General features: G+C 44.6%; 1 protein-coding gene across 2 annotated transcripts; it reads right to left on the bottom strand.

The window, feature by feature from the left end:
• Positions 1-15624: 15624 nt before the first annotated feature.
• On the bottom strand, positions 15625-21923 carry LOC115343931 (cell surface glycoprotein CD200 receptor 1-B-like). 2 transcript variants are annotated; one of them, XM_041124761.1, is made up of 4 exons: positions 20660-21923; positions 19128-19436; positions 18096-18347; positions 15625-17295 (listed from the first exon to the last, which is right to left on the bottom strand). In XM_041124761.1, exons 1-4 carry the CDS (start codon positions 20796-20798, stop codon positions 17084-17086), a joined length of 912 nt encoding a protein of 303 aa, XP_040980695.1. In that variant the 5' UTR covers positions 20799-21923; the 3' UTR covers positions 15625-17083. The 2 variants fall into 2 exon arrangements, with proteins under 2 accessions (XP_040980695.1, XP_040980696.1); XM_041124762.1 differs by lacking the exon at positions 15625-17295 and adding an exon at positions 17318-17383 and having other exon boundaries at positions 20660-21915.
• Between the last annotated feature and the right edge of the window lie 2715 nt (positions 21924-24638).

Below are 24638 nucleotides of genomic sequence, written 5' to 3'. Positions count from 1 at the left end.
CTAAACCATGTTATGGAGTACCTCATTTATAAGCTTTTTGAATACATCCAGGGATGGTGACTCAACCACTTCCCTGGGCAGCCTATTCCAATGTCTGACAACCCTCTCAGTAAAGAAATTTTTCCTAATATCCAGCCTAAATCTCCCTTGCTGCAACTTGAGGCTGTTTCTTCTCATCCTATCTCCAGCCACCTGACAGAAGAGACCAGCACCCACCTCACTACAGCCCCCCTTCAGGTAGTTGTAGAGAGCGATAAGGTCTCCCCTCAGCCTCCTCTTCTCCAGACTAAACAGCCCCAGCTCCCTCAGCTGCTCCTCATAAGACTTGTGCTCCAGGCCCCTCACCAACTTGGTTGCCTTTCTCTGGACACGTTCCAGCACCTCGATGTCTTTCCTGTAGTGAGGGGCCCAAAACTGAACACAGTACTCGAGGTGTGCATCCTCTGTGTGACTGCATGTGAACTCACAGGTTGTTTTGCTGCTGCAAAAAAGGATTTATAATAACCAAGCACCTTTCAGCTGCAGCAGGACCACTTTCACTGTGTGAACTTGAACTTCATGTTAATTTAAAATACATATTCAGGCCAGTGTAGCTTTCTCCTACTGAATTCTTTGTGGCTTTCAGTCATGCAGTTACATTACCACAAAGAACTAACAGCAACCCCAATTTAGTCCTGTGAAGTGCTTATTGTACTGCTTCTCAGTACAAAAGGAAAAAGTTCCCTTTGCTCTGATGGCTGATATACACACCAGACTTTGTATGGTTTCGACTGCTTAGAAAATGTGCTGCCTACACAAGCACACACATAAACCTGTATGGCTAGGTGGTACCTCTTAGTAGGTTTAACTTTTCTTCAAAATATTTCATAAAACATGGATGTGGGCGTGCAGAAACCTTTTTTAACCAACAGTCAAAATGCTGACTGTATCAGGTGGGAATCTGGTTCATGCCTGTGTTCTCCAGCTACACCGCTGACGAGAGTGGCTGTGAGGGAAAGAATATGAGAAAGGTTGGGGGGACAGGGAATATCAAGACCTTCAAAATCAGACTGTAACAGGTTTGTCTCTGCCTCTTGCTGTATCTAGTCATCCATGTGGTCATTCTCCTGCTCAGAAGAGCTTGGTATGTCAGGGCATGTGACCATGCTGGGCAAAAAGAACAAAACAAAGAGGTTTTTATCCAACACAGCCATACTATAGCTTCTGTGGAAATTCCCAACACTGGTTGCAACTTCATGTGTCTTAGTGATACAGGACAGAATAAAAATGGAAAGAAACCTATACATAGCATCTGCTTGTTCCCAAAGAATAGTTTGATTTATTTATGTCGCAGAAGAAAGAATCCCTTCTGGAGGGGCTCAGTGTCTGGGACGCCTCAAACCTGTCAGTGACTAAGGGAGATACTAAATAATTAATAACGTGGAGCCTTTTCTACTTTGGACATAGGTAATTCCAGTACTGAACCTGTGCAGCACACTTCATCAATGGCTAGCTCTGTGCAGACAGGCTAGGATATGGGGCTAGCTAGAAGTAGTTGCCACTGGTAATGGTGTTGACACAGCTAGAGCCAAATGCAGGAAGGCTGGTGCATGACTTTCTGCTTCAGTTATAGGCTCTGCTGGTTTTGGCCCATTTTCTGAGAAAAGTGTCTCTACATGGATTACTTCTGTAAATGAAACCCAAGGATCTTGGTGCCACAGACCCCCAGGACAGCTACTGACCCACACTGAGCAACCAAAAGTTAGACTTTGTTTTTCCAGTGCTTCACCCTTGTGATCTTTCTGGTACACAGTCTTACCTTTCAGGGTAACGTGACATACGAAGAAACAGTCTTTTCAGGCAAGCTGCTAAAGCAAGTTCTTTCTACTACACAGCATGGGGCATAAAGACTAAAATGGGAATACCTTTTGTCACTCTTCCTCAGTTTCCTTGCTGCTCTTCAGCAGTATTTGGATTGATGGTCATGGTTATAGGTTTCTTCTTTAGATCACTTCTGCTGGACTTTTCCTCTGAACCCTAGAGGCACATTGTGTTTTTCTGTCATGGCAAACCTATCAATCCTAAATCCCCCTGCCTTAGGAAGTGGAACAAGTGTTGTTTTCTGTCCAGCTATACAAAGGGCTGTGTCACTCTCATTCCATTTCCCTTTTCTGAAACGGCAGGCCTAGCCGTTTGTTTTTATTTTATTCCTACTTATAGGCTTAGAATTGGTTTGAACTTGAATTTATACAGATACCTTCCTGTCTTTAGAAAGCCTTGTTTCAAAATGATATAATTGCTCTTGCAAAGACTCTTAGGGTCTGGGTCTACACTTGTATTTCTGCGTATAAAGTCTTATAGCAACACTGGATTATACCTCTGCTTTCATTCGCTGGAACTCATGCGTGTTCCTTTGGGAAGAAAGATACAGTAAGTAGTGCAGTGCATATATGAATTGTACATTTACAAAGTCTTGTCCCTTGATTAATTTTGGCCAGGCCTTTATGGGACTCAGCACAGCATATCACTAACAGAAAGGCAAACAGTGCCAAACATTAACCACCTGATCTATGTCACTACTACAGGTTTTCAAATGAAAGATTGTCCACACTTTCTGATATGAGTAAAATGTTATTGAATTATTGGCCTAAGCTAATATGTAAAGGAAAAAAAATCAATATCAGGCTGAGGCAGACATCTACCACAGATAATTCCAGCCCAAACTCTTTTGGCAATATTATAACCTGTAGAGAACAGATTCTTATAATAGAAACTGTTGCACACTCTGAAGAGCTGACTGTATCAGTCCCACCTACAAGCACCCACCCATGCTTCTGCACAGTACTTGCATAAAGCCTACTTGTGAAAAAACAGAGTACAGTTTGGTCAGAGTAACAGGCTTTTCTTCCTACTCATGTTTCAGGGGGTTCCTTTCTAGATTAAAGCTTTCTTGCCTCTCTTTTTATCTAATCCCTTTCCAAAGTGACAAATTCCGCTTAGCAGAAGGTCCTGAAGTCACTCCTATGACTTCCATTAGTCATACTGCATGAAAGAAAAGGTCTATGGATTAAGGTGCCACGCAGTCTGTAGCATAACTTCAGATCAACCTTATTCCAGATTTCAGAGTTCCTGTTTGCTGTTGAGCAGGTAATTGCATGTAGTTTTCTAACTATAATCACATGCATATTAAAAGTGCTACTGTGTGACTAAACATACTGGAGATTAAGAGGTGCTTACCTAGCAAGGTATTGCTAGCTTGAGATAGGTAGAACGGAGGTCGTGGGGGAGCTTGCATGCTGAGAAGATGTGGGTGGATTTTTCATAATCCTCTGATGGACAGGTACACTGAGTAAAATATAAAGAACCTGTGGTCACAGATTTGCTGTCTTGCAAGTAAGCATGTGTGGTAGGGGAAGACTTGAAACTTGCTGATCTTGGTTTGTTTTGGTAATGGAAAGTTAGAACTAATGGCTGGCTTTCTCACAAGAAGCTCCACCTACTTCTTGCTCACTTTGCACTACTAGTGTAAATGTATTACAGCAAGAAGATGATAGGGGAAAAAAAAAAAAAGCCAAAGAAAATAGTATGTTAAATGGACATTATTAAAGGCTTGAAAGTGAAGCAGTCAGAAGTAAGGAAAGGCCCAAACACTGCATAGCATGTGTGCATTATTTTACAGTCTAATTAGTGAAAATGTGACAGTGTACACAGACCACAGGGAAAGACTATCCAGAAAGAATTAATGAGGGGCTTTGTTATTTTGCCCAGCTGTGGCTGGGCATTTGCTGGAATGGCCTGCAGCTGAGGCAAACTGGATCTGTAGGAGAAACGAAACTGCAGGGGAAACAGCTTTGTTAGAAGTACAGATGATAGCTTACTAGGGTTGTTTTTCACTTGCTTGACACAGACACCGTGGTGGAACTCAGAGTAGTGTCTTCTGCTGGTTCTGCTCTCTTTCCTCCTCCAAGGGAGCTCAAGAATGGATTATCTGCAAATTGTGGAGAAGCTCCAGTTTGCCTGTGATCCTGCGGTGTCCAGAATGTGATGCTGAGCCTTGTTGTCACCAAGAGAAGTGAAACCTGTGGCTGGGTATGTAGAAAGGCATTGTTAAAGATACTCACTCTTTCTTTTCTCTAATGCTCTGGCTGGATACCCCCAACTGTGCAATATGGTTACTGCTTCAATCTATGCCTGGCAGGCGCTAGTGGGGAATAACCAGTGCAACTTTTCTGTGGCACTTGTGAAATTTTGACCCAGCCTAGTGGTGGCACCTGGCTGTAGCGTGTTTCTTGGACTCAAAAGTTGAATGAAATGTAAGTATGCTTGTTGGTGAGCTGTGTCCTGATAAGTGTGTGCAAAACTCTACTGATTCAAATTAGTTGAGTGCCTTCCATTGTGATAGGTTTGTTTTACTGTAGAAACTCACTCACCAGTGTATGAATGTGAGCTGGGTCAGTTTGGTTTGCTGTGCCTAGACTTGTGGCTTTCAATAATACAGATTGCTTATTGTATTGTTTTTTTGTGGTCAGGGTTTGGTAGCAGGGGGACTACAGGGGTGGCTTCTGTGAGAAGATGCTGGAAACTTTCCCTATGTCTGACAGCCAATGCCAGCTGGCTCCAAGACTGACCTGCCACTGGCCAAGGCCGAGCCCATCAGTGACAGTGGCAGTGCCTCTGGAATAACAGATTTAAGAAGTGGGGGGGAGAACCTGTGCAATTGCAGCTGGAGAGAGGAGTGAGAATATGTGAGAAAAAAAAACTTTGCAGACACCAAGGTCAGTGAAGAAGGAGGAGAGGAGGTGCTCCAGGTGCTGGAGCAGAGATTCCCCTGCAGCCCATGGGGAAGACCATGGTGAGGCAGGCTGTCCCCCTGCAGCCCAGGGAGGTCCATGGTGGAGCAGATCTCCACCTGCAGCCCATGGAGGACCCCACGCCAGAGGTGGGTGCCCAAAGGAGGCTGTGACCCCGTTGAAAGCCCGTGCTGGAGCAGGCTCCTGGCAGGACCTGTGGCCCTGTGGAGAGAGGAGCCCAGGCTGGAGCAGGTTTGCTGGCAAGACTTGTGACCTTGTGGGGGACCCACACTGGAGCAGTCTGTTCCTGAGGGACTGCACCCAGTGAAAGGGACCCACGCTGGAGAAGTTTGTGAAGAACTGCAGCCCATGGAAAGGACTTGCATTGGAGAAGTTCATGGAGCACTGTCTCCCGATGGGGGAACCCCATGCTGGAGCAGTAGAAGAGTATGAGGAGTTCTCCCCCTGAGGAAGAAGGAGCAGCAGAAACAATGTGTGATGAACTGACTGCAATCCCCATTCCCCGTCCCCCTGTGCCACTCAGGGGTGGGGAGGAGGTAGAGAAATCAGGACTAAAGTTAAGTCTGGGAAGAAGGGAGGGGTGGGGGGAAGGTGTTTTAAGAATTAGTTTTTATTTCTCACTATCCTACACCGATTTGATTGGTGATAAATTAATTTGTTTTGCCCGTGATTGTAATTGGTGAGTGATCTCCCTATCCTTTTCTTGACCCATGAGCCTTTCATTATTTTTTCTCTCTGCTGTCCAGTTGAGGAGAGGGAGTGATAGAGCAGCTTTGGTGGGCACCTGGCATCCAGCCAGGGTCAACCCACCGACTTACAAAGCAATAACAGCAATCATAAAAGAGGAATTTGAAATGAAGTCCTTTCTCATGCCTACGATTTATCTGCGTATCATCCCTGCTCTGTAGGATTGAAATGACAAGGTGACTCCAACTAACTGTGCGCAAATATCATTGCACAGAAATCCATGCTTGTAGTCAGTCTTAAGTTGTATGAGTTTAACAAGATATTTTCTGGTGGTATATACAGCAAGCTTTTGTGGACACCAATAGATTTATGGGACATAGAACTTTTCTTTCCCTGATGACTGCTTTCAGCTCAACCCATCTCAGAAACTGAGCCACTTGTAGACAAATTTTCTGCTGGTGTGAATGAGAGAACGTGTTCACCCCAATGGAATGGTAACTTGTTAGAAAAACTTTGGTCCAGAAACCTTGAAGGTCGATTTATGAATAAAAAGGTTTGTGTCTTCTCCAGTCTTCTAGGGAACAGAAGTTTGCCTCCCCACTTCATTGTGGCTGTGCACTAGTTCATTTCCTTAGATCTGTTGAAAACCTCTTGTTTGAAAACTAGTTCTTTTGACAAATAAATAATCTACCAAAGCCATCCAAGAAGAAACACCTGACGTTAAAGATCCTGTGTTCTCTATGAAAGGTATACTGCCCATTAATGGCTGGAAGGCATAGCCAAACAAATTTGAACAGGAAAGCAGGCACACATTTGTTTTTCTCTTTAATTCTACAGTAAGGCTAAAGCTAGTTCTAGTATTAGTGTTTTCTAACAGTCGTGCTCTGATGGTGAGGACTGTTCCCACAGAATCACTGAAGAGGACAGGTTTGGTCTCTCCTGTCATGAAAGAAAATACCTACTGTCCCTACTCCAGGAGGATCTGTGGCAAAATCCATACTTTTCTTTCAGGAAAATCTTTCTAAAAGACATGCTAAAAAAGAATTGTAGTTAAAATACATTGAACTAGTGGAAATTTACTTGCTTTCTAGAATATGAGCCACTGTTTCTTTTATTTCTGCAAATATGGGTGAGGTAAAACCTGGGTTCATATTTGAAGAAGAAACAAAAGCAAAAATTGGATTAAAATAAACTCCCAGATTCTAGAATTACATGGCAATTTCAGTTGCCTCAAATCTTAGGCTGTACTGTTCTTCAGAGCAGTATTGGGAATGACTGTAAACATAGAGCAGTAATTCACCCAGGACTGCATTCACCAGCATAATGCCAAATGCTATATTAAAACAATATTTTGCTGTTACATCACGAGCAGATGCGCAGAATAATTAAGCATCTAGGTTAATGTGGGGGGAGAACCACTCTTCACTTCCAGCCTTCGCTCTGCTTCAGGTGTGGACTGAGAATGCTATTTCTCATATATTCCCATGGCAATATGTTTATTGATATGCCTCCAGATATTTTTTTATCTGGTTATTCATGTTTTGGTGCATGAGACTACATAGACATGCTAATGTTCTTTCTGACGTGTTTGTTGTGCGTAAAACCAAGGTAACAGTTCGAAAATACACTATCTGGTCTTTAATCTCCATCTCATGTGTCAAGCAAGTAATAACACTTACCTTTTAGGGTGGAACAAGAGTTTTAACTGAGCCAAAATAGCACTTGATTAATTGTGGGGATTTTCTGTGCATTTTTTATTGTTGTTAGACTTCAGGGAAGACTTACAAGTTTCTAGATGTTGAATCTGCATGTTTAATTCTAAGGCTTTTTTGGCTGAAGCAAACTGAGGCATTCAGAAATTCAACATCCATCATAAATATATTCCCAGCTCTGCCTTTGGTACAGGATTCTTGTCTTGTCTCCTCTGCGCTGTGTTTTCAGTAACCCTGAACATGGCTGAATATCTGCCTTATCTGGTGCCCTGAGTTTTTGTGCAAGGATGGAGCATCGCAACAGACTTACATATAAGTATTGCTGTGGAAACCACAGTGCACACAGCTTCTTTTTAGCCAGTTTCCTTAAAAACACAGGAACAATCCAGCTCCTAAATATGTGGGATTTGGTGGTGTATTCTTTTGCTTTGTTGTTGTTTGGAAATCATGGCAACAAGTAGTGTTTTAAGTGCTTCAAGGAAGGTAATGAGATACTTTTCTGGATCTTTGTGGTTAGCTGCTTCAAAGGGTGAAGGGGAATTATGGCAGAAGGCATATATTTAGTTGCTGTGAGAGGCAGTGGTGACTGGTGTCCTCAGCTGATCAAAAGTAAAAGGCAGCTTGTTTGCAGTGAACCAGAGAAGTGCTATGGAGATGAGCCATAAAGGCATTTCTTAGATGTGTTCCTTTTCCTAAATACTCTGTTCAGTGCTTTTCGGGAACTGTTGTTATTCTGAAAACATGGAATGCTACTGTGCATCCTATTAGTAGTGCTATCAAAAATATCCGGTAGAATTTCTTCTTGTCCCTTGCCAGTTAAGCATAGTGCTTAGATTCAGGCTTCTCTGGGTGCACGATGTAAGGTGCTCACATCAGTAGTATCCAGAGCTCTTATGCTGTGTCAAACTTGACAAGACAAGGAAAACTGTCTATTTTCTTGATCTGCTGTTGCTGGCTTTTCTGTCTCCTTTTTATAACTCAGGGCTGGATGGGCTCACTAACCTTGTCCCCACTGAGTCTTGTCTTCTCCAGGCTGATGAACAGTCCCAGCTCTCTCAGCCTCTCATCATATGAAAGATGCTCCAGTCCCTATATCGCCTTTGTGGCCCTCTGCTAGACTCCCTCCAGTAAGTCCATATCTTCCTTGTACTGGGGAGCCCAACACTGGACACAGCACTGCAGACATGGCCTCACCAAGGCAGAGTAAAGAGGAAGGATTACCTCCCTTGAACTTTTGGCAATGTTCTTCTAATGCAGCCCAGGATACTGTTGGCCGCCTTTGTCCTGGGGGTGCATTGCTGGCTCATGGCCAGCTTGGCATCCACCAGGATCCCAAGCTCGTCTGTATGGCTGCTTTCCAGCTGGTGAGATCCCAGCCTGTACTGGTGCCTGGGGTTATTCCTACCCAGATGCAGGACTTTGCATTTTCCCTTGTTGAACTTCATGAGATTCCCCTCATCCTAATTCTCGAGCCTATCCAAGTCCCCCTGAATGGCAGCACAATCCTCTACTACATCAGCCACTCCTCCCAGTTTTGCATTGCCTGCAAATTTGCTGAGGGTGCACTCTGTCCCAGTGTCAAGGCCATAAATGAAGAGGTAACAACCACCAGGGCACACAGCTAGAGACTTGCCTCTAACTGGCCTTTGTGCCACTGATTGCTCCCCCTGCGAGCGGCTGTTCAGACAGTATTAAATCAATGTCACTGTGCACTTACTTAGCCCATGCTTTTTCAGCTTGTCTATAAGAATGTTGTAGGAGCCCATGCCAGCAATATTAAAGTCGAGGTACACAACGTCCACTGCTCTCCCCGCTGCACAGAGCAGGTCTAGTCACTACCTTGGTTACACGATTGCTGCTGAAGCCTGTGTTACCACTAGTGTATGTGCTGCAGTGACAGCATGAAACACCAAAAACCACTCATGGAAATAAACTCAGTTAAACTTCCGGAGTGCACAACTGTCCTCACTTAAAATGTGTTCCTTGTATTCCCCAGAAAATGCTTTTGTTCTTCTGGATGATATCCAGCTCTGGTATGCCTTGTTGAAAGCATGTGCCTTGATGGCTGTGCCTTGGCCTATGTCTCAATGGGCAGAGACCCCAAGCAGCCACTTGGATCTGCAGTCTGTTCCAAAACAACCTCCTGTCCTCAGTCTTACATGTCAGTAAGAAGCAGTTTGATGCACATTCCTCTGAGTAGGTTCAGTTGTGAGCTTTTCATAAAAAGATTTTCCCCTAAAATCTTTTGGTTTAAAATCTTCTTTTTTTTTTTTTCTTTTGGAAAATCTTTTGATGAGTGCCTGAACATAGGGAAAATACTGGTTTACATCAAACACCAAAAAGCCCCACAAAAGCAACTGACAAATGTTGATGTGTAGTTGGAAACCCCTAGTTTGTGACTTGTCATTTTCCTAACAAAACCTGAACATTTTCCTAAGCTGCTCCCTGCCACCTCCCTCCCACATACCTCCCACCAAAAACCAAACCTGCACAACTGTCCTAGTTTCAGCTGGGATAGAGTTAACTGTCTTCCTAGTAGCTGGTACGGTGCTATGTTTTGAGTTCAGTATGAGAAGAATGTTGATAACACTGATGTTTTCAGTTGCTGCTAGTAGTGTTTAGACTAATGTCAAGGATTTTTCAGCTTCTCATGCCCAGCCAGTGAGAAAGCTGGAGGGGCACAAGAAGTTGGCAGAGGACACAGCCAAGGCACCTGACCCAAACTGGCCAACAGGGTATTCCATACCATGGGACGTCCCATCTAGTATAGGAACTGGGAAGTGGGGGTGGGGAATCGCCGCTCGGGGACTAGCTGGGTGCCAGTCGGCGGGTGGTGAGCAATTGCACTGCGCATCATTTGTACATTCCAATCGTTTCATTATTGCTGTTGTCATTTTATTAGTGTCATCATTACCATTATTCATTTCTTCTTTTCTGTTCTATTAAACTGTTCTTATCTCAACCCGTGGGTTTTGCTTCTTTTTCCTGATTTTCTCCCCCATCCCACTGGGTGGGGGGGAAGTGAGTGAGTGGCTGCGTGGTGCTTAGTTGCTGGCTGGGGTTAAACCACGACAACAACATTCACTTCTTTTTCCCTCTTTTTCCATCCAGCAGTGGAGCAGGAAAGGTCATTCTGATGCTTCCTCTGCTGTGAGTTTGCTGTGTGACCTCACGATAAGGAAATCTGGGGAGCAGTGAATTCTCTTCCTTCATTTTTCCATCCATTAGCACCCTGTTCCTGATGCGAGCATGCTACCTAGCCAGGGGTACAGCAAAGCTAAGAAGCAATTGGTGTGCATTGCCCTGACCTCGAGCTTCAACAGCTACTTGCTCCTAAACAGTAGTCTGCCTTGGCTGTTGCTCCAATAGCAAGCAGCATGAAGGCTCATGCAATCCTTCCAACAAAACTCTCGCCAACAACAACTGTTTTTACTGCTGAAGTGGCTGTCTTGCTCAGCTGAGTAGGAGGACGTTGTCGCTCTTCTCTCAGTAGTCAGCATTGCTATTTGCTCTGCTAGTTCACCCCGACCTGCCTGCTCCTGAATGATTAGCTTCTGGGAGCTGGAGATTCCTCTCCACAGCACCAAGCTTCCTGTGCTGTCAGTCTGGGAGAGCATTTGAAAAGAGGTATCGTGACTATGCCTCCTGTTTTTTTACTTACACAGCTGGGTGAAGATAAATTTTATGTTAGATGTTAGGGAACTGGAGGAAACATGTTCTACCTCTAGTACTGACAGGGTGTTAGCACTGTCCAGGCATGACCCTAGCTTTCCCCCCAAAACCCCCTAATAACCTGAGATCTTTTCTTTAAAGGGCAATGCCTGAATACGTCCCAGGACAGAAAAGTAACAACAGGGGCTCTAAACCTGCTTTTGCAGAAAGTTGCTGTGCCAGCATGGGGGAAACTGTGAATAGCAGGGTTAAGTAGAAATGTCTGTTGTTTATTCATCTTCAGATACAAGAGGAGCCCTTAAAATTGAGTATCTCTTTCTTTACTTGCAGTCTGCTCCACAGTTTGTCTCCCACCACAGATATTGCCTCTAACTGAAACACAATGCTACTCTCGCACTGGACCACCATCAGCACTTAAGAGAGGACTAAGGAGGCATCTTTAAGCAGATGTCCTCTGCTGGCCGTTCCTTTCCACCTCTGTGGTACCCCCCACCTTATAGCAGTCTTATGGTAAATCAGACCACAAAGTTCTTATTTAGGGGTGGAGAGGAGGGGAGAAAAGCTAGTGCAGTCTCTGAATTCATTAAAACTTTTTCACCCTATTAGGGGTTGGTAATATTTTTTTTCTTTGAGGAGGAGAACAATAGTTTAAAACTGGTATATTTAAAAACAAAAATCCTGTAAAAAGGCAAGCAATCTTTTCCTGCTGTCATGTTTTAACCCTGGCCAGCAACTAAGCCCCCCCCAGCTGCTTGCTTGCTCCCCGCCGCCCCCAGTGGGATGGGGAGAGAATCAGAAGGGTAAAAGTGAGAAAATTCATGGGTTGAGATAAAGACAGTTTAATAGGTAAAGCAAAAGATGCATGTATAAGCAAAGCAAAATAAGAAATTAATTTGTTAATTCCCATGGCAAGCAGGTGTTCAGCCATCTCCAGGAAAGCAGGGCTCCATCACACATAATGGTTGGCTGGGAAGTCAAATGCCATAACTCTGAACATCCCTCCCTTCTTCCCCAGCTTTTATCGCTGAGCATGACATCATATGGTATGGGATATCCCTTTGGTCAGTTGGGGACAGCTGTCCCAGCTGTGTCTCCTCTCAACTTCTGATGCACCCCCAGCCTACTCATTGGTGGGGCAGGGTGAGAAACAAAAAAGGCCTTGGTGCTGTGTAAGCACTGCTCAACAATAACTAAAACATTGCTGTGTTATCAACAGTGTTTTCAGCACAAATCGAAAACATAGCCCCATACCAGCTACTACGGAGAAAATTAACTCTACCCCAGCCCTTATTCTCTACCATTTATGTCATGCTCAGGTCACACACTATCCAATACATCCTCATTAACCACCACCCCTCTTCCCACCCTTTGATATATACACACACAGATGTCATTCCCTTAGCTTGTTGACCACCCCTCTGTAAAATGTCCATAAACGTCCATAAAATGGCCATTGAGTTCATTTAGTCTGTGACTTTGGGCTCCATCTGTCATGGTGGTCAGTCAGGACAGGAGAGGTGGTGTGTTGCATGGAGTTATTGGGCACCAAAGCTGGTTCAGGTCGGGTCACAGCTGCACTTGCTCTGCTTCTTGTAAGGCTTGTCCTCCATTGGTTTGGGTGGTTCCTGCTATAGTACTTCCTTAACATGCAACTCAAAACATGGATTAGAACAATTTAAAGGTAAATCCGTTACAGTCTCCACCCCTTGGTCTCTTTGGACCAGACCATAGGGTTTAATACTGTGATGAACTCTGTCCCATTACCCTGTTCTGACTTGGACTTGTCCATGGACTGCAGGCCCTTAGGGTTGTACCTGCTCTAAGTGGAGGCTTATCTATGAGCCACAGCCTCTTCAGGGGTAAACCTGCTGTGGTGTGGACTTATCCACAACCACAGACACATCCAGGTGTTCCAGCATGGCCTCATGCACAGCCACTGATACTTCAAGATGTACCTGCTGCAGCATGGACTTATCCACAGCCACAGATGTTTCAAGGTGTACCTCCTCCAGCGAGGACTCGTCCTTGGGCCACAGTCCCTTCAGAGGTATACCTGCTGTGGCATGGACATAACCACAGCCACAGATGCTTTGAGGTATACCAGCTCTGGCATGGACTTATGCACAGCCGTGGACACTTCAGGGTGTGCTGCTCCCACGTGGACTCGTCCACAGGTCACAGTCCCTTCAACTCAAGTTCACGCCAGGGTTCTAGCCTGTCCATACAGCAGCACAGAAACAGCAGCGATGCCCTGGCCACCTGCCAGCCCAGGCGCATGGCCGTTGCCGTTATCAAAATATTCCCAGGCACAGCAGTGCAAGATGATAAGCAGTACAGCAAGCAACAAAAGCAACCACTAATGAGCACTGGACTCTAATATACAGTAAGGCAAGCAAGCCCCATGGCAAACACAGAAGCCTGCCAATTAATGCCTAAGCAGCTATAAGCTCAATCTAGCACATTGAAATCAAATCTGTTGTTATCATGTGGTGAACACGCCAATAAGAAGTGTGTCCAGTGAGAGAAAGGAAGAAATGTTCTTAGTTGCTCCAGTAGTTGCCTAGGAGACTGGACTGAAACTCTGACTGTAGAAAGCTTAGGTTGCTTCATCCTCCCTCCTGCAGAAGGATTTGTGAGTAAATAGACCAAGGAGTAGGGGCAAGGCTGGTTACAGAACCCTGTGGACTCTGGTGTGTGAGTTTAATTTCTTTTATCCCTAATGGAGGGTAGAGAGACTCTGAGCCATTTGAATGGAAACTGCAACAAAGGATGTGAGATATTTTCCTCTCTCCTGGAGACCTGACCAATCTAGAGAAAAGACACGTAGCAAGTAGAGCTCAACAAGCACACGTCCTGAATACCACCGACACTGGTGGGCTGTTGCTAACCTAGGGCATGACCTTGTTGGTATCTCTGAAATTTTGACTTGCCCTGCAGTTTGTGAAGAGAGGAAAAGAAGATGAGTCTTCTCTGTGTACTCCCCTTGTCTGTAATATACTTAGTAAAAGCCAAGCAGATTCGCAGCTTTGCAGATGGTCTTAACATAAAATGAGACTGCTGGTGGAGAAGCTGTGTGTTTGCATGTAGGTTTGTATGTGTAGGTGCTCAACGCTTGCTTAGCTGTTGCAGAGATGAGATTTAGCTGAGTATGACCTGCGTGCGGTCAGGTGATGTGCACTGTGGAAACTCAGTTACTAGGATAGCTACAAATATCAACTAAAGTCAGTGTGGTTTTCTGCTTGCTGGCCTTTTGATAAAAGTTAGGTTAGGTTACCACAAAGAAGTAGCAGTAATTTTGTGAGCCTCTGAATTGTTTATTCCTCTAGCTCTTGTCTCTGAGTTCATTCGCATTGTGTGTCAGCTCTGCAGAGTTCAGATTCTGTTACAACCAAACAGCCATATGTGACAACAGATAGATGGAATGGGGCTGTGTTTGTAAACGTGAAAGGAACAGTTTCATGGTGCTGTGCCAGCAGAATCATTGTCTGCATCCTGCAGGTGCCATTCTGCAGAAATGGCCCCAGGCAGTGATTTACACCAGTTTATCTGTTGCACCAGGAAAGGGTGAGGGGCAGCAAAGTAGTGGTAGAAAAGCTGCACGAGGGAGTGCAGTGACACGGCATTTCCTTTTCTGTATAAAGCTAGGTAACTATTCTATATGTTAGTGTGCTGAGACTGAAAAGCTTAATTTTTTTATTACTGAAATTTAGGTGAGGTTTGGCCCTGGGTCCTTCAGTAGCTGGTTCAGATGTGAAATAAGGCTCATAAAGCTTGAGATGTGGTCGGTCATGCGTAGAAGCAATGAAGGAACAACAAAGATCAGGATCGTGTTCCGGCTTTGTGGAAGCTGTGGAGTTCCCTGTTCTCTACCCTCTCCTCTTCTCTGCACTTGTAATGCTATCTAACTGAGCCTTAGACAGGTATTCTTTTGGCCTGGGGATCTGGGCAATTGGCCTATCTTATCAGTCTTAAACCTGGTCTGTGTGTGCAAGGCACTACAACAAAGCTAATAAATCTGGCTGAGATTCACTGATGCCTTCAGAACAGCTGAGGTTTGTGGACACTTGTGCAGGCTTGCCCTTCTCAAAGAGTCCCCAAAGCCTAGAGGAGTTTAGTACCTTGCCTTCGGTGTTTTACCTTCTCTTTAACATATTAATGCCCGAATTCTAAGCCCAGCTTGCTGCCTGAGAGCTAGAGATCTGCAACTGATACCCCCAAAAATTAAATGCTTGAATAGCTATGGAAAAAAAAGAAGAAGGAAAAAAAAAAGACTTAGTCTGGGACTGGAAGGGTTGTGAAGAGCGTAGAAAGGCCTAAGAGCTCTGTAACCCGGGCATGTGAGATGCACAAACACAGGGTAGCATGCCTAGCAAAGATGCTCCTGCAGTACCTTCCCACTTCTGCCCTTAGGTAAGCTGACATCTCACAGGAATATCATTAACATCTCATTGCAGAGATTTAGGAAATTGAATGGCTGTAGCAAGTGGAAAAGGTCTCGAGATATATTACAGTTTGAAATAGTCTTCTGTACAGTAACAACGAGACGTGGATTTCTGCTGAGCATGTAGGAGTGAGGCGGGTCTGAAATACCTGCATTTCCTTTGAAATTTTGGCTGCATAGTAATATTCAGCTCTAGTCATGTCTATTCAGAATAGAAGTTAAGAAATAGTGAAGAGGCACAGCTATGTTTAGAGGCTTAGTAGTGGCAGTATGTCATCAAATGAAAGATTAAACTCAAGGGCTTCCTTGTGATAGGACCAGTAAGATGTGTTTAAAGAAATTAATACTAGAGAGCTGTGTGTTCTGTGGGCTGCAGCTCTCTGGATTATGCAAAGAAGTAAATGAGTGTGAGGCTTAGATCTCAAGATTATAAGAATTTCTGTGCTTCATGTAGCAATAACTACTAAAGCTCAAGCATTCTCTCTCTCTCCCTTTTTTCTAGCTGTTGGTGAAACACTTCAAAATTCTTATAGTGAAAATGAGAGTTGCTCAAATTTAGCTTCAGTCCTGTGTGATTATCCTGAGAATGTTGCTGCTCATTAGTATGCAAGAAAGTTTCTTCTGATTTATTTTATCCTATAAGACATGATACTTAAATACTAGAATACAATGTATTTGAAATGGAGTGACCTCATTTTATACAACACGAATTTCCTATTGCATATATGTTAGATTTGGTTTTATAAAAAAAAAAAATTGATATTTGCATGAGTAATAAGAGCATCTGTAGTTGCACTAGAGAGATGATGGAAGACAGAGCTGACAAGGCTCAGGTAGGATCTGCCCTGCATGCCATGTTTCTGCACAGTTATACCAGCTGCATTGCAGATATTTGCTTCTTTGTCCTGAACGCTTTGGTACTGGTAAGTCCCTGCTGCATGTCACATTGCTGACTGAGGCATACTGGGAGTTTCTTTCATCTCCGCTTAGGTGCTGAGTTAGAATTAGGCCCAGAGAGCTCTGCAGATGGAAGATTCCTTGGCTTATACTGGCTTCTCATTGTTCTAGGAAACAAGACACCAATACTGTAAGTGCAAGGACAAGGCTGTTTGGGAATGCAATTTTGGGCTCTGGGAATGTAAGAACAGAATTCCTCCCCTTTATTTGGTAGAGAAACAAAAGAATGTAAAGCTTTATATCTGTGATCTCACATGAGCACGACCAGAGCTGGCCGTGCTCCAGCCGGCACCAAACAGAGAGCTGCCAAGAGCCCCGGCAAAGCGTGGAGCTCAAGTGACTTGAACACAGTTGTTAGTTCTGCCTCTGTGGTGTTTGTACTGTAATTCTGGGCAGCAATTGCACCTTGTGACAGAGAGGCTAGCTCAGATAGAGTAATCGGCCGAGCTGCCAGACTGCCACCAGAACTCCTGAGCAGTTACAACAGCAGACCTGTTCTGCTCTCATGCAATCCTTCCTGCATTTCTACATTGGCCCTGCCTTCCCTGGCTTCCTTTGAGTAGGACAAAATGCACCAGAAGTCTGGCTCCAAGCTCAGAAAGTTATTTTGCTGCCTCTTTAATCTTCATAGCCTGGCAATCTTTGTTTGTATCCCTCAACTGGGTGGAAAAAACTAACCACTCCCTTTGTAATTTTGCTTCTGAAAGAAGTATGGCAGCAGGAAGGTCTCTAACACTCATGTATGGACTCCCGCCCCCTCTGCCCCAGCTGTGGTGTTATAGACCTCGGACAAACCTCCATGAACATGTGCTGAACTGGTGTGTTCATGACAGACTGAGGTGACCACACATGACATGAATTAGTATCAGAAGCCCTTCTAAACTTGCCCAGGACTGGCCAAAGGGGTTTGTGTGTATCATGTCCCATACATACCTGCTATCACAGAAGGTGTAGAGATGAAGTACAGCAAGCAGGAAGAGGAGGCCCAGGAGACTAGCAAGGCTGATGACCCAGTGGAGAAGCCACGTACTAATATCTAGAGAAACAGTTGCTCTTCTAGGTATCTCGCAGACTGTTTACCCTGTGCCTCTAGATGGCATCTTCTAGACAATGCTCTCTTTGTGCTGTACTTTGGAGGATGAGCTAAGTTAGCTGGAATACAGTGCCGGGCACAGAACTAGGACTAAACAACATCCCCCTGTGCCCTTGATGGAGGAACCTTGTCTTTTGCTGTATGGGTACTAATTAGATCCTCCTCCTCACCACTTGCCATAGTCCAGCTGCAGGCCTTGCACATGCATCCCATCAAATTTCAGCTCTGATTCTCTTCCAACTGAGTACTTTGGTGAAGTACATACGGTTGCACACAACTTCCCAGCTATGTCTTCAACTTCACCACCTAAAGCCTTCACCTACCAGCCACTCTTTGGAAGCTATAAGTTGGCTTTCAGTCTTCCTGTCACAATATATCTGTAATCCAACAACTAGCAAGACATAATGGTACAGCTGGATTACAATACATCGATCTGGGTGATCATACCATTGACATCTTTGTGTGTCATGAACTTCTGAATAATCCTGCCTTTCCATTCCCCCCTGTTGGTGGAAGGGAAGACCACTACATCCATCACCTTTCCTAGAATTTCACAAAGGACTTTACAGTTCTGACAGCACTTTTGTTTATCCTTCCCCCTCCTGACAAATTTCCCACTGGAAACTTCAGCTCAGCTGCACAATTCCTGCTGCAATCCTGCCAATGCTACTGATGTTTGTCTTAGTGCATGAACAGAGGGCTAAATGGGGTTTTGAACACCGAACACACAAAGGGAAGCTTACCTGGGGGATGACAGGCTATGGTCATGCTCTGGTTCCCAGCTGGGTGGGACACAATGCAGGTTGTGTTAGTCACGTTGGTGCTGTATGCTGTGAACGTGCTGAGAACAGTCACTGTCCCGTTGTCATGGCCTTCTTCCTTGGGGGTGGAGTTGCTCTCTAGGACCCACAAGATCTGGGCAGCCGGCTTCCCTGCCGTTGCCTTGCACACGGGGTTCCCGTGGTCATCACAGTACATGGTCAGCCTTGGGGGCACTGCAAAGCGCCAGGAAGGGGAGATGCATGGAGTTAGTTGGCCACCGTTGGGATAGGATGTTTCTGTTCTCTACCCAGAATGAACACAGTGAAAAGAGGAGAATAAGGTTGGAGGTGCCGTCCCGTTACAGTGGCATGGGAGAGAGGCACAAGAGACAAAGATCGTGCCTCTTTTTTCCTTTTGGACAACTCTTCCCCCATTCAGGTGAGTTACCACAGCCATGTACCATTAGAGAAGGTTTCCCTGGAGATGGCAGTGGGGAATTATCCCAAATACAGGGCTGAATTAGACTTTTGTCCTAAGCAGCCATCACACACATGGTTTAAAATGTATTGGAATGCCAGCGTAAGAGGAAATGGGTCCATTCCTACTGTCTGGATAAGAACATCCCATGTTTGATAGAGTATCTCAGCACCTGGAAGTGGTACTCTCACATGCTTTAGTTCTCTTAAATTAGGGTATTAATGATTGATTCTACAGGATAACTGGAAGCATATGCAGAATCCTCTGTTGGTATATTGGAAATTGCTTCACACCTGTTGTTTCTAACTAGACAGTGGAAAAGGGGGCAGCAGCAGGGAGAAGAGTTTTGGGAAATAAGGAGAAGGGAGAAGGGAGAAATGGAGCTACTATCAATGAAATGCATGACAGTTTATCCCAGCAAGAAAGCTCCTCTTCTTTCTGCATACTTCCTCCAGTGCATGGGGCGAGGAGCTTTGTATGTCCAAGCCCAGATGTGGTGCTTTGGAGAACTGTAAAATGAGGAAGGAGTCCCTTACCTAGCACGGTCAGGTGGTACGTCTTGTGGAAATTCCCTTCTGTTGCTACTACTTCGCAGGTGTAGTTTCCCTCATGGTCTATTCCTACTTGCCATATCTCAAGGGCAGGATCCCGATCTGGTCTGAATTTCCAGTTCATGCTGTCACTGCAGTTTGTTCTGTCTGTCTTATTCTGAGCAGCCCTGTAGCCCAAGGTGCAAGGGCCTCCAACCTTGGGGCTTATTTTCCATGTTACCATAGTTATATTTGATTTGGGAGGGCAGGTGAGCACACAGCTGTTACCTACTGCCGCTGACACTCTGTTGTTCCCTGAAGGAGAGAAAGAAGGAGAAGGATGTGTCAGAAGGTGCCTAGGGATGTCACTCATAGCCTTGGAGTTCTGGTCTGTGCTTCACAGAGAAATGTCTGCACTGTTACACGCCAGCGTGAGGCCCTGTCTGTGGCAGCCCAAGAGCTGTGTCTCTCTTCTTAGGTGGGAACAGATCTCCAGATTCATGGATGTGTTCACATACATTGGTCCTTGTTTTCACTCCCTCCCTCTGTGAGGTCCTCTCCCTAGGACACTGGATAAATAGCATGACTGGGAAGCAGAGTCTGAATGAGCTGCAGAGCCCATCTGTATGGGGAGATCTCTCAGGTTGCTTTTCCCTCAGTATCACTGCCCAGTACTGCAGAAAAATGAATGTTTGAAGACATTCGCCCCACTTTTGTGCTGGATATAAGCAGCCCTCCTAATCAGGGTAAGTACAGGTGGCAATTTCTGCCCTGCCACTCCAAAGCTTAGATGAACCAATTTCCCTGATTATAGTGGTGGCAGATGAAATAGTAGAGTACGACATTTATCTGGAAAGAAAACACATTCCTGTTTGCTGTTAGATGCAGAGATCCCTGATAGATTCAAGATCACTACCTTGTGACCTGCCTCACCTGTCCTAACAAAAACAAACAAGAAAAACAAACAAGAATTTGCATAATTAATGTAGAGTAGGGAAGAGAAGGATTATAGCTACATTTTCAGATCCTGCATTTTTGGAATTATCTTTTCTAAGTGTTTAACTGAGTTTGGAAAGGGGAAAGAACCTTCCCATTAAGTCTTATTAAAACTTCCAACTGAATCGAGTATCGTAAAATCCCAGTATACGTCATTTGTCAGGACAAGTCACTGATACCTAAGAGTAAGGCTTGATGGGGTGCTCAGACTGATCAGAAAACCTCCCATCAAACATGTTTAATAAATCTGTTAATTATCACAAAAAGTATCATACTACAAGAAAATCATTACCAGTTTTCATCAAGTCATTGAAAAGCCCAAGTTCAACATCTTCTTGGTTGACAACGGAAAGATACAGTTGCAGCTAGTAATGTTCTGATTTGCAGGTTATTAGTTTTCCATAAAAAAGTCCTGTCAGCAATTTGTAAAGATCCCTTCCCCTAGATTTTTTTCTGTCCCAAAGAAGAACTGAGTAAACATCACTCTGATACATTGTCTTTTCCTTCTCTGCCCTTAACAAAGAGTTGGTACTCAGAAGTACCTGTAGCTCCTGTGACTGCAGCGATGGTGAGCAGAACGATGGTGTACGTGGTCTTCCTGACAACTTTCAAAGTAGCTCTTGCGTCTGTGGGTGATGTGGGTTTCTTGCACCATCCAGCTTGCTGTGAGCTCCCTGTCATCCCCTGCCAGTGATCCTCAGCAGCCAGAGTCACTGCTCTTTCTGTGCTCCTGGGAGCCCTGCAGTGCAGCTACAAAGAGGTCGTTGTTCTTCTTCTAGCACCTGTTCTCCTAGCACAACGCTTCCTGTGCTGAGAATTGGTGAACGGAGAGGAAATGGTATCGGTATTTGCTTTCTGACCATTGGCCTTCTGCATAGTGTTACCGTGGGAAGACAAACTCCGCGGAAGAACTTGCACAAAGTCTAAGCAGTGTGATTTTTCATGTCTGGTTCTGATCTTGCAATAAGAATTTTATCATTGGGAATTGGGGGAAGGATATTCTTAGCTTACCACTTAAAGGATGCTCAACATATTAAAAAAAAATCTCTTAAAATTCCTCTTCCTCCCCACTCTATCCTTCCCCACATACCTAACAGCCTAAGACCTTTTCTCTAAAAGGCACTGGCAATCACTTCTCCCCTGCAGGGAGGGAAGGTATTTAGGTATGTTGTACATTTATGTTACAGCTCTGTTTCTCTGATAATAGTACATCTACAGACAGTTAGGTGAAGGTGGCTTTTTTTTTGCACCTTTTTTTTTGTTTTTCAAACACTTCTGGTACTATATGCCCCCTATACATACACAAGTGAAGACTGAAGGTTGTTCCAGTGGTGAGCTGCAGGATTTTGTTTAGAACCAGAAGAGTCCCTTAATTTTTACAAGGTCCTTAAAGACCTTTCCCCAAGCTACTACTGTCTGTCTTCTCATGTGATTAAGACCGCTGTCTTACACCAGCAAAGACAGTTTCCCTAGATATAAGATGAACCTCCCTGGAAATTAATGCACTGAATTTAATTTTATCAGAAAAATGTTAGCCTCCCCAAACTTTGAAGCCACCAAGCTGAAATAAATTGGTGACTATTTGCCTGTTCTAAGAACAGAACTCTCCCCCCCCAACTACTGTCACAGCAGATTTATGTGTTTCCATGGCTGTGCTGAAATGTGCCTGGAAGGGCTTCAGTTCTGTGGTCAAAGAGATGCAAGGCATCCACAAATGGAGGGAATCACTGGTCTGCAGGCAACTGTGTCTCTTCCTCCTCCTGCCAAATAGTGGGTGCCATTTAACTGAGAAGAGGCAGAGCACCCATTAGTAACTCAAAGGAAAAGCTGGGTAAGTTCAAAAAGAAAGTCAGGCAACCTGTGTTCACAGTTCGTATATTCAGAAAAGCCAACAGCAGCAATATAATGAATCTTCATCTCTGCTGGCTGTTGTTGCTGCAATTACACTTTCTGAAAGTCACTTTGTCAAACAATTTCAGACAGCTAGCTGCAGCTTGGTCAATGTGGCTTCTGCTTCAGTGCTGTGTGGCTTGGCAGTTCAGTGCAACAACCATTTCTCATGTTTAGAGGCAGGTCCAAGATGCAAAGATCACATTTAGATCCCTGCAGCGCGAGACATACCATAGTTTCAGCCATAGAATCTGTGGGTGACGTAGCTCAGCACTAAATGGCAGGCGCAGCAAGAAATAATGGCCCAAGTAATGAAAATCAGAAGCTTTCAGGGTCCTAATTACTTGGGGTTTAATTGGGAGCAATGCAGCCAGGCACCTGGAAGAATCTAGGGTCATTTTAGAAACTGAGACAGGAAAACTCCTGATAAATGGAAAGGGATAATTCCCTACAGCATGTGATGCAACCTAGTCCAGTTATCTTTGGGGTGAGGCCTGATGTTTTTGGGTTTGGGTTGGGTTTTTTTTGCTAAAGATTCCGCTTGCTCTCTGATAGTGAAATGATGTCTGAAAATCATGTTTGTATTTCTTTACTTAGCCCTTTGGGTTTTGAGCCTTTGGATTACGGTCTGGCCACAGCACAGCACCTTACTGCAGGACTATGAAGAGTGGAAAGGTTGTATATGGGCGATTTGGCAGGGGGACGGTTGATGGGTGTTTTTATTTTTGGAAGCTCAAACTCTCAGTCTGACACTAGAGCTGGATCCGAACAGCATGGTGATATTGTGGCAGGAGCACCGCTGTTGTGCCCCAGGCAGCTGATCCAAACAGCTGAGCTGTTGGACCTGGATGTTCTCCATCAACCTCCAGCACAGCCCTGGAGCTGGTTTTAAGTGTCCTTCAGTGTTAGATTGTTTCCTCCTCAGCTCAGAAGACTTCTGTGTTTTGAGACCCTGTTTTACTTGAAGCGGTAGAGTGCCATGAACGACTGCATGATATCCTGTTTCCTTTGTGTCATTTCTCACTTGCTACCTGCCTTTTTTTAGCCATTCTGCAAGAGCCCTTGTAAGAGGCTCTGTATGTACATCATACCTCTAGCAGAGGGCCTTATCCTCCCCCTCCTCCCCACCAGTTACCGATGTACCAGACGCTGGTTTTAGCTACCCTCGTGGGTGTTTCAGAGCATGCTGCTAAGTAGTTGCTCAATGGTTATTTATGGCTCAGCCCCCGGGAGAGCACGGCTTTGCAAACGTTGGCTTCATGCTGCTGCTGCTGTGCAGTCCCTCTGTGAGGGCTTTTGTCAGGGTCCAGGCTCCAGCTGCGCTTTCCTCTCCATCTCGTGGTCAAAGCAAGCAACAACTCTCACCCACCACCGCCACATTTTTTTTTTTTCTTTTCCCAATGATCACCTGTATCCCGTTCAAAAGAAAGCACTTTATTTTATTTTTAGGGATGTTCTTTGTTGCTTTCTAGTATTGATGTGGTAAGTTTTGGTTAACTTCTAAATGGAGCGTTTTTAATTCTTGAACTAGGGCATTTCCTTTGGGGAGTGGAGAGAAAGGCATTTGCTGAAGCTATTGCTGGATTTATAAATGATCACACAAATAGTTTGCCTGCATCAGAAATACTTTTGGGCCAGATCATTAGAGAATATTGTGCTCTGAGCAAACATGTTGTAGATCTGCAAGGACAGAATGAGACCATCCCCACCAGCTCATACAACATAAAACTCAGAACTGTGGGCTACGTGAGCCACCAGTACCCCTGAATTTTGTCGCACGATGGCCTTTGGATGCTATGCCCACAAAAACTAAGGTATGCTAAAAGGGGGCAATCTCAAACTGGTGAGGTAATAAGATTACATTTCTTGATGATTATTATAAACAAAACAAAGGTAATTTGTGGGATCTCAGCCATGCAACACTAGGTTCTTGCAAAAGCTGGTACTTTGCTTGGAAATTTGTAGCTTGATTGATATTGTTTGAGGCTTTTTTTTCAAGCCACTGAACTGTTTTAGCACAGATATGAATTGTATGAAGGCAGGAGCTCTGCTGATAAACCTGGTTAAGGATGTGGAGTACACAAGTGTCCTCACATAGCTTTGTCTGACATTCTGAATGTCTCTGCGATAAAATCACTGTATGACGTGAGGCACAGCATGACTGGGAGGAAACACATGACATTGTCCTCCTTCTTTACCAATTCCTTTATTTCAAGATTTACCTGCCGCTACCATGGTCCTGGTCATGGCCATAGCAACCAGCGTTAAGGAAACAAAAGTTTATCTCAAATCAGTTCTTGATTATATGGTTCTCCATCCCACCCGCACTGATCACGGGGAGCCTTTCCATTTGTCAGCGTGTTCACCAGTCAGTGTTATTGGCACTACTATTTTTTCAGCCCAGATTCAAGGGGTTTCTAACAGATTCAACGCCCTTAAGACACAGAATTTCCTCCTCTTCTGCATATTCACAGCACTGATTCTTGTGCTAATGACCAAGGCCAACTCTGAGAAAATGGATGGAGTGTCTTCTCTTTGCCTCTGCTCAAAGGCCGAAGTCAAAACCAAACTCTGCAGCAGAGGTCAGACCAGGTATGAATGGAAGAGATTCATCAAATTTGAGATGAATAT

Source organism: Aquila chrysaetos, chromosome 7, assembly GCF_900496995.4.
Source record: "Aquila chrysaetos chrysaetos chromosome 7, bAquChr1.4, whole genome shotgun sequence".
In the NCBI taxonomy this organism is placed as follows: Eukaryota; Metazoa; Chordata; class Aves; order Accipitriformes; family Accipitridae; genus Aquila; species Aquila chrysaetos.
This window is presented reverse-complemented; position numbering and strand designations above follow the sequence as displayed.

What these genes read in the sequence shown, in the direction of transcription:
- LOC115343931 (XM_041124761.1), bottom strand. Translation starts at nt 20,798, where the DNA reads ATGACAGGGAGCTCACAGCAAGCTGGATGGTGCAAGAAACCCACATCA. An exon ending in TGCAGTCACAGGAGCTACAG is followed by an intron (nt 19,437 to 20,659) that starts GTACTTCTGAGT and finishes TCTCTCCTTCAG; the next exon opens with GGAACAACAGAGTGTCAGCG. An exon ending in CATAGCCTGTCATCCCCCAG is followed by an intron (nt 17,296 to 18,095) that starts GTAAGCTTCCCT and finishes CTGTTTCTCTAG; the next exon opens with ATATTAGTACGTGGCTTCTC.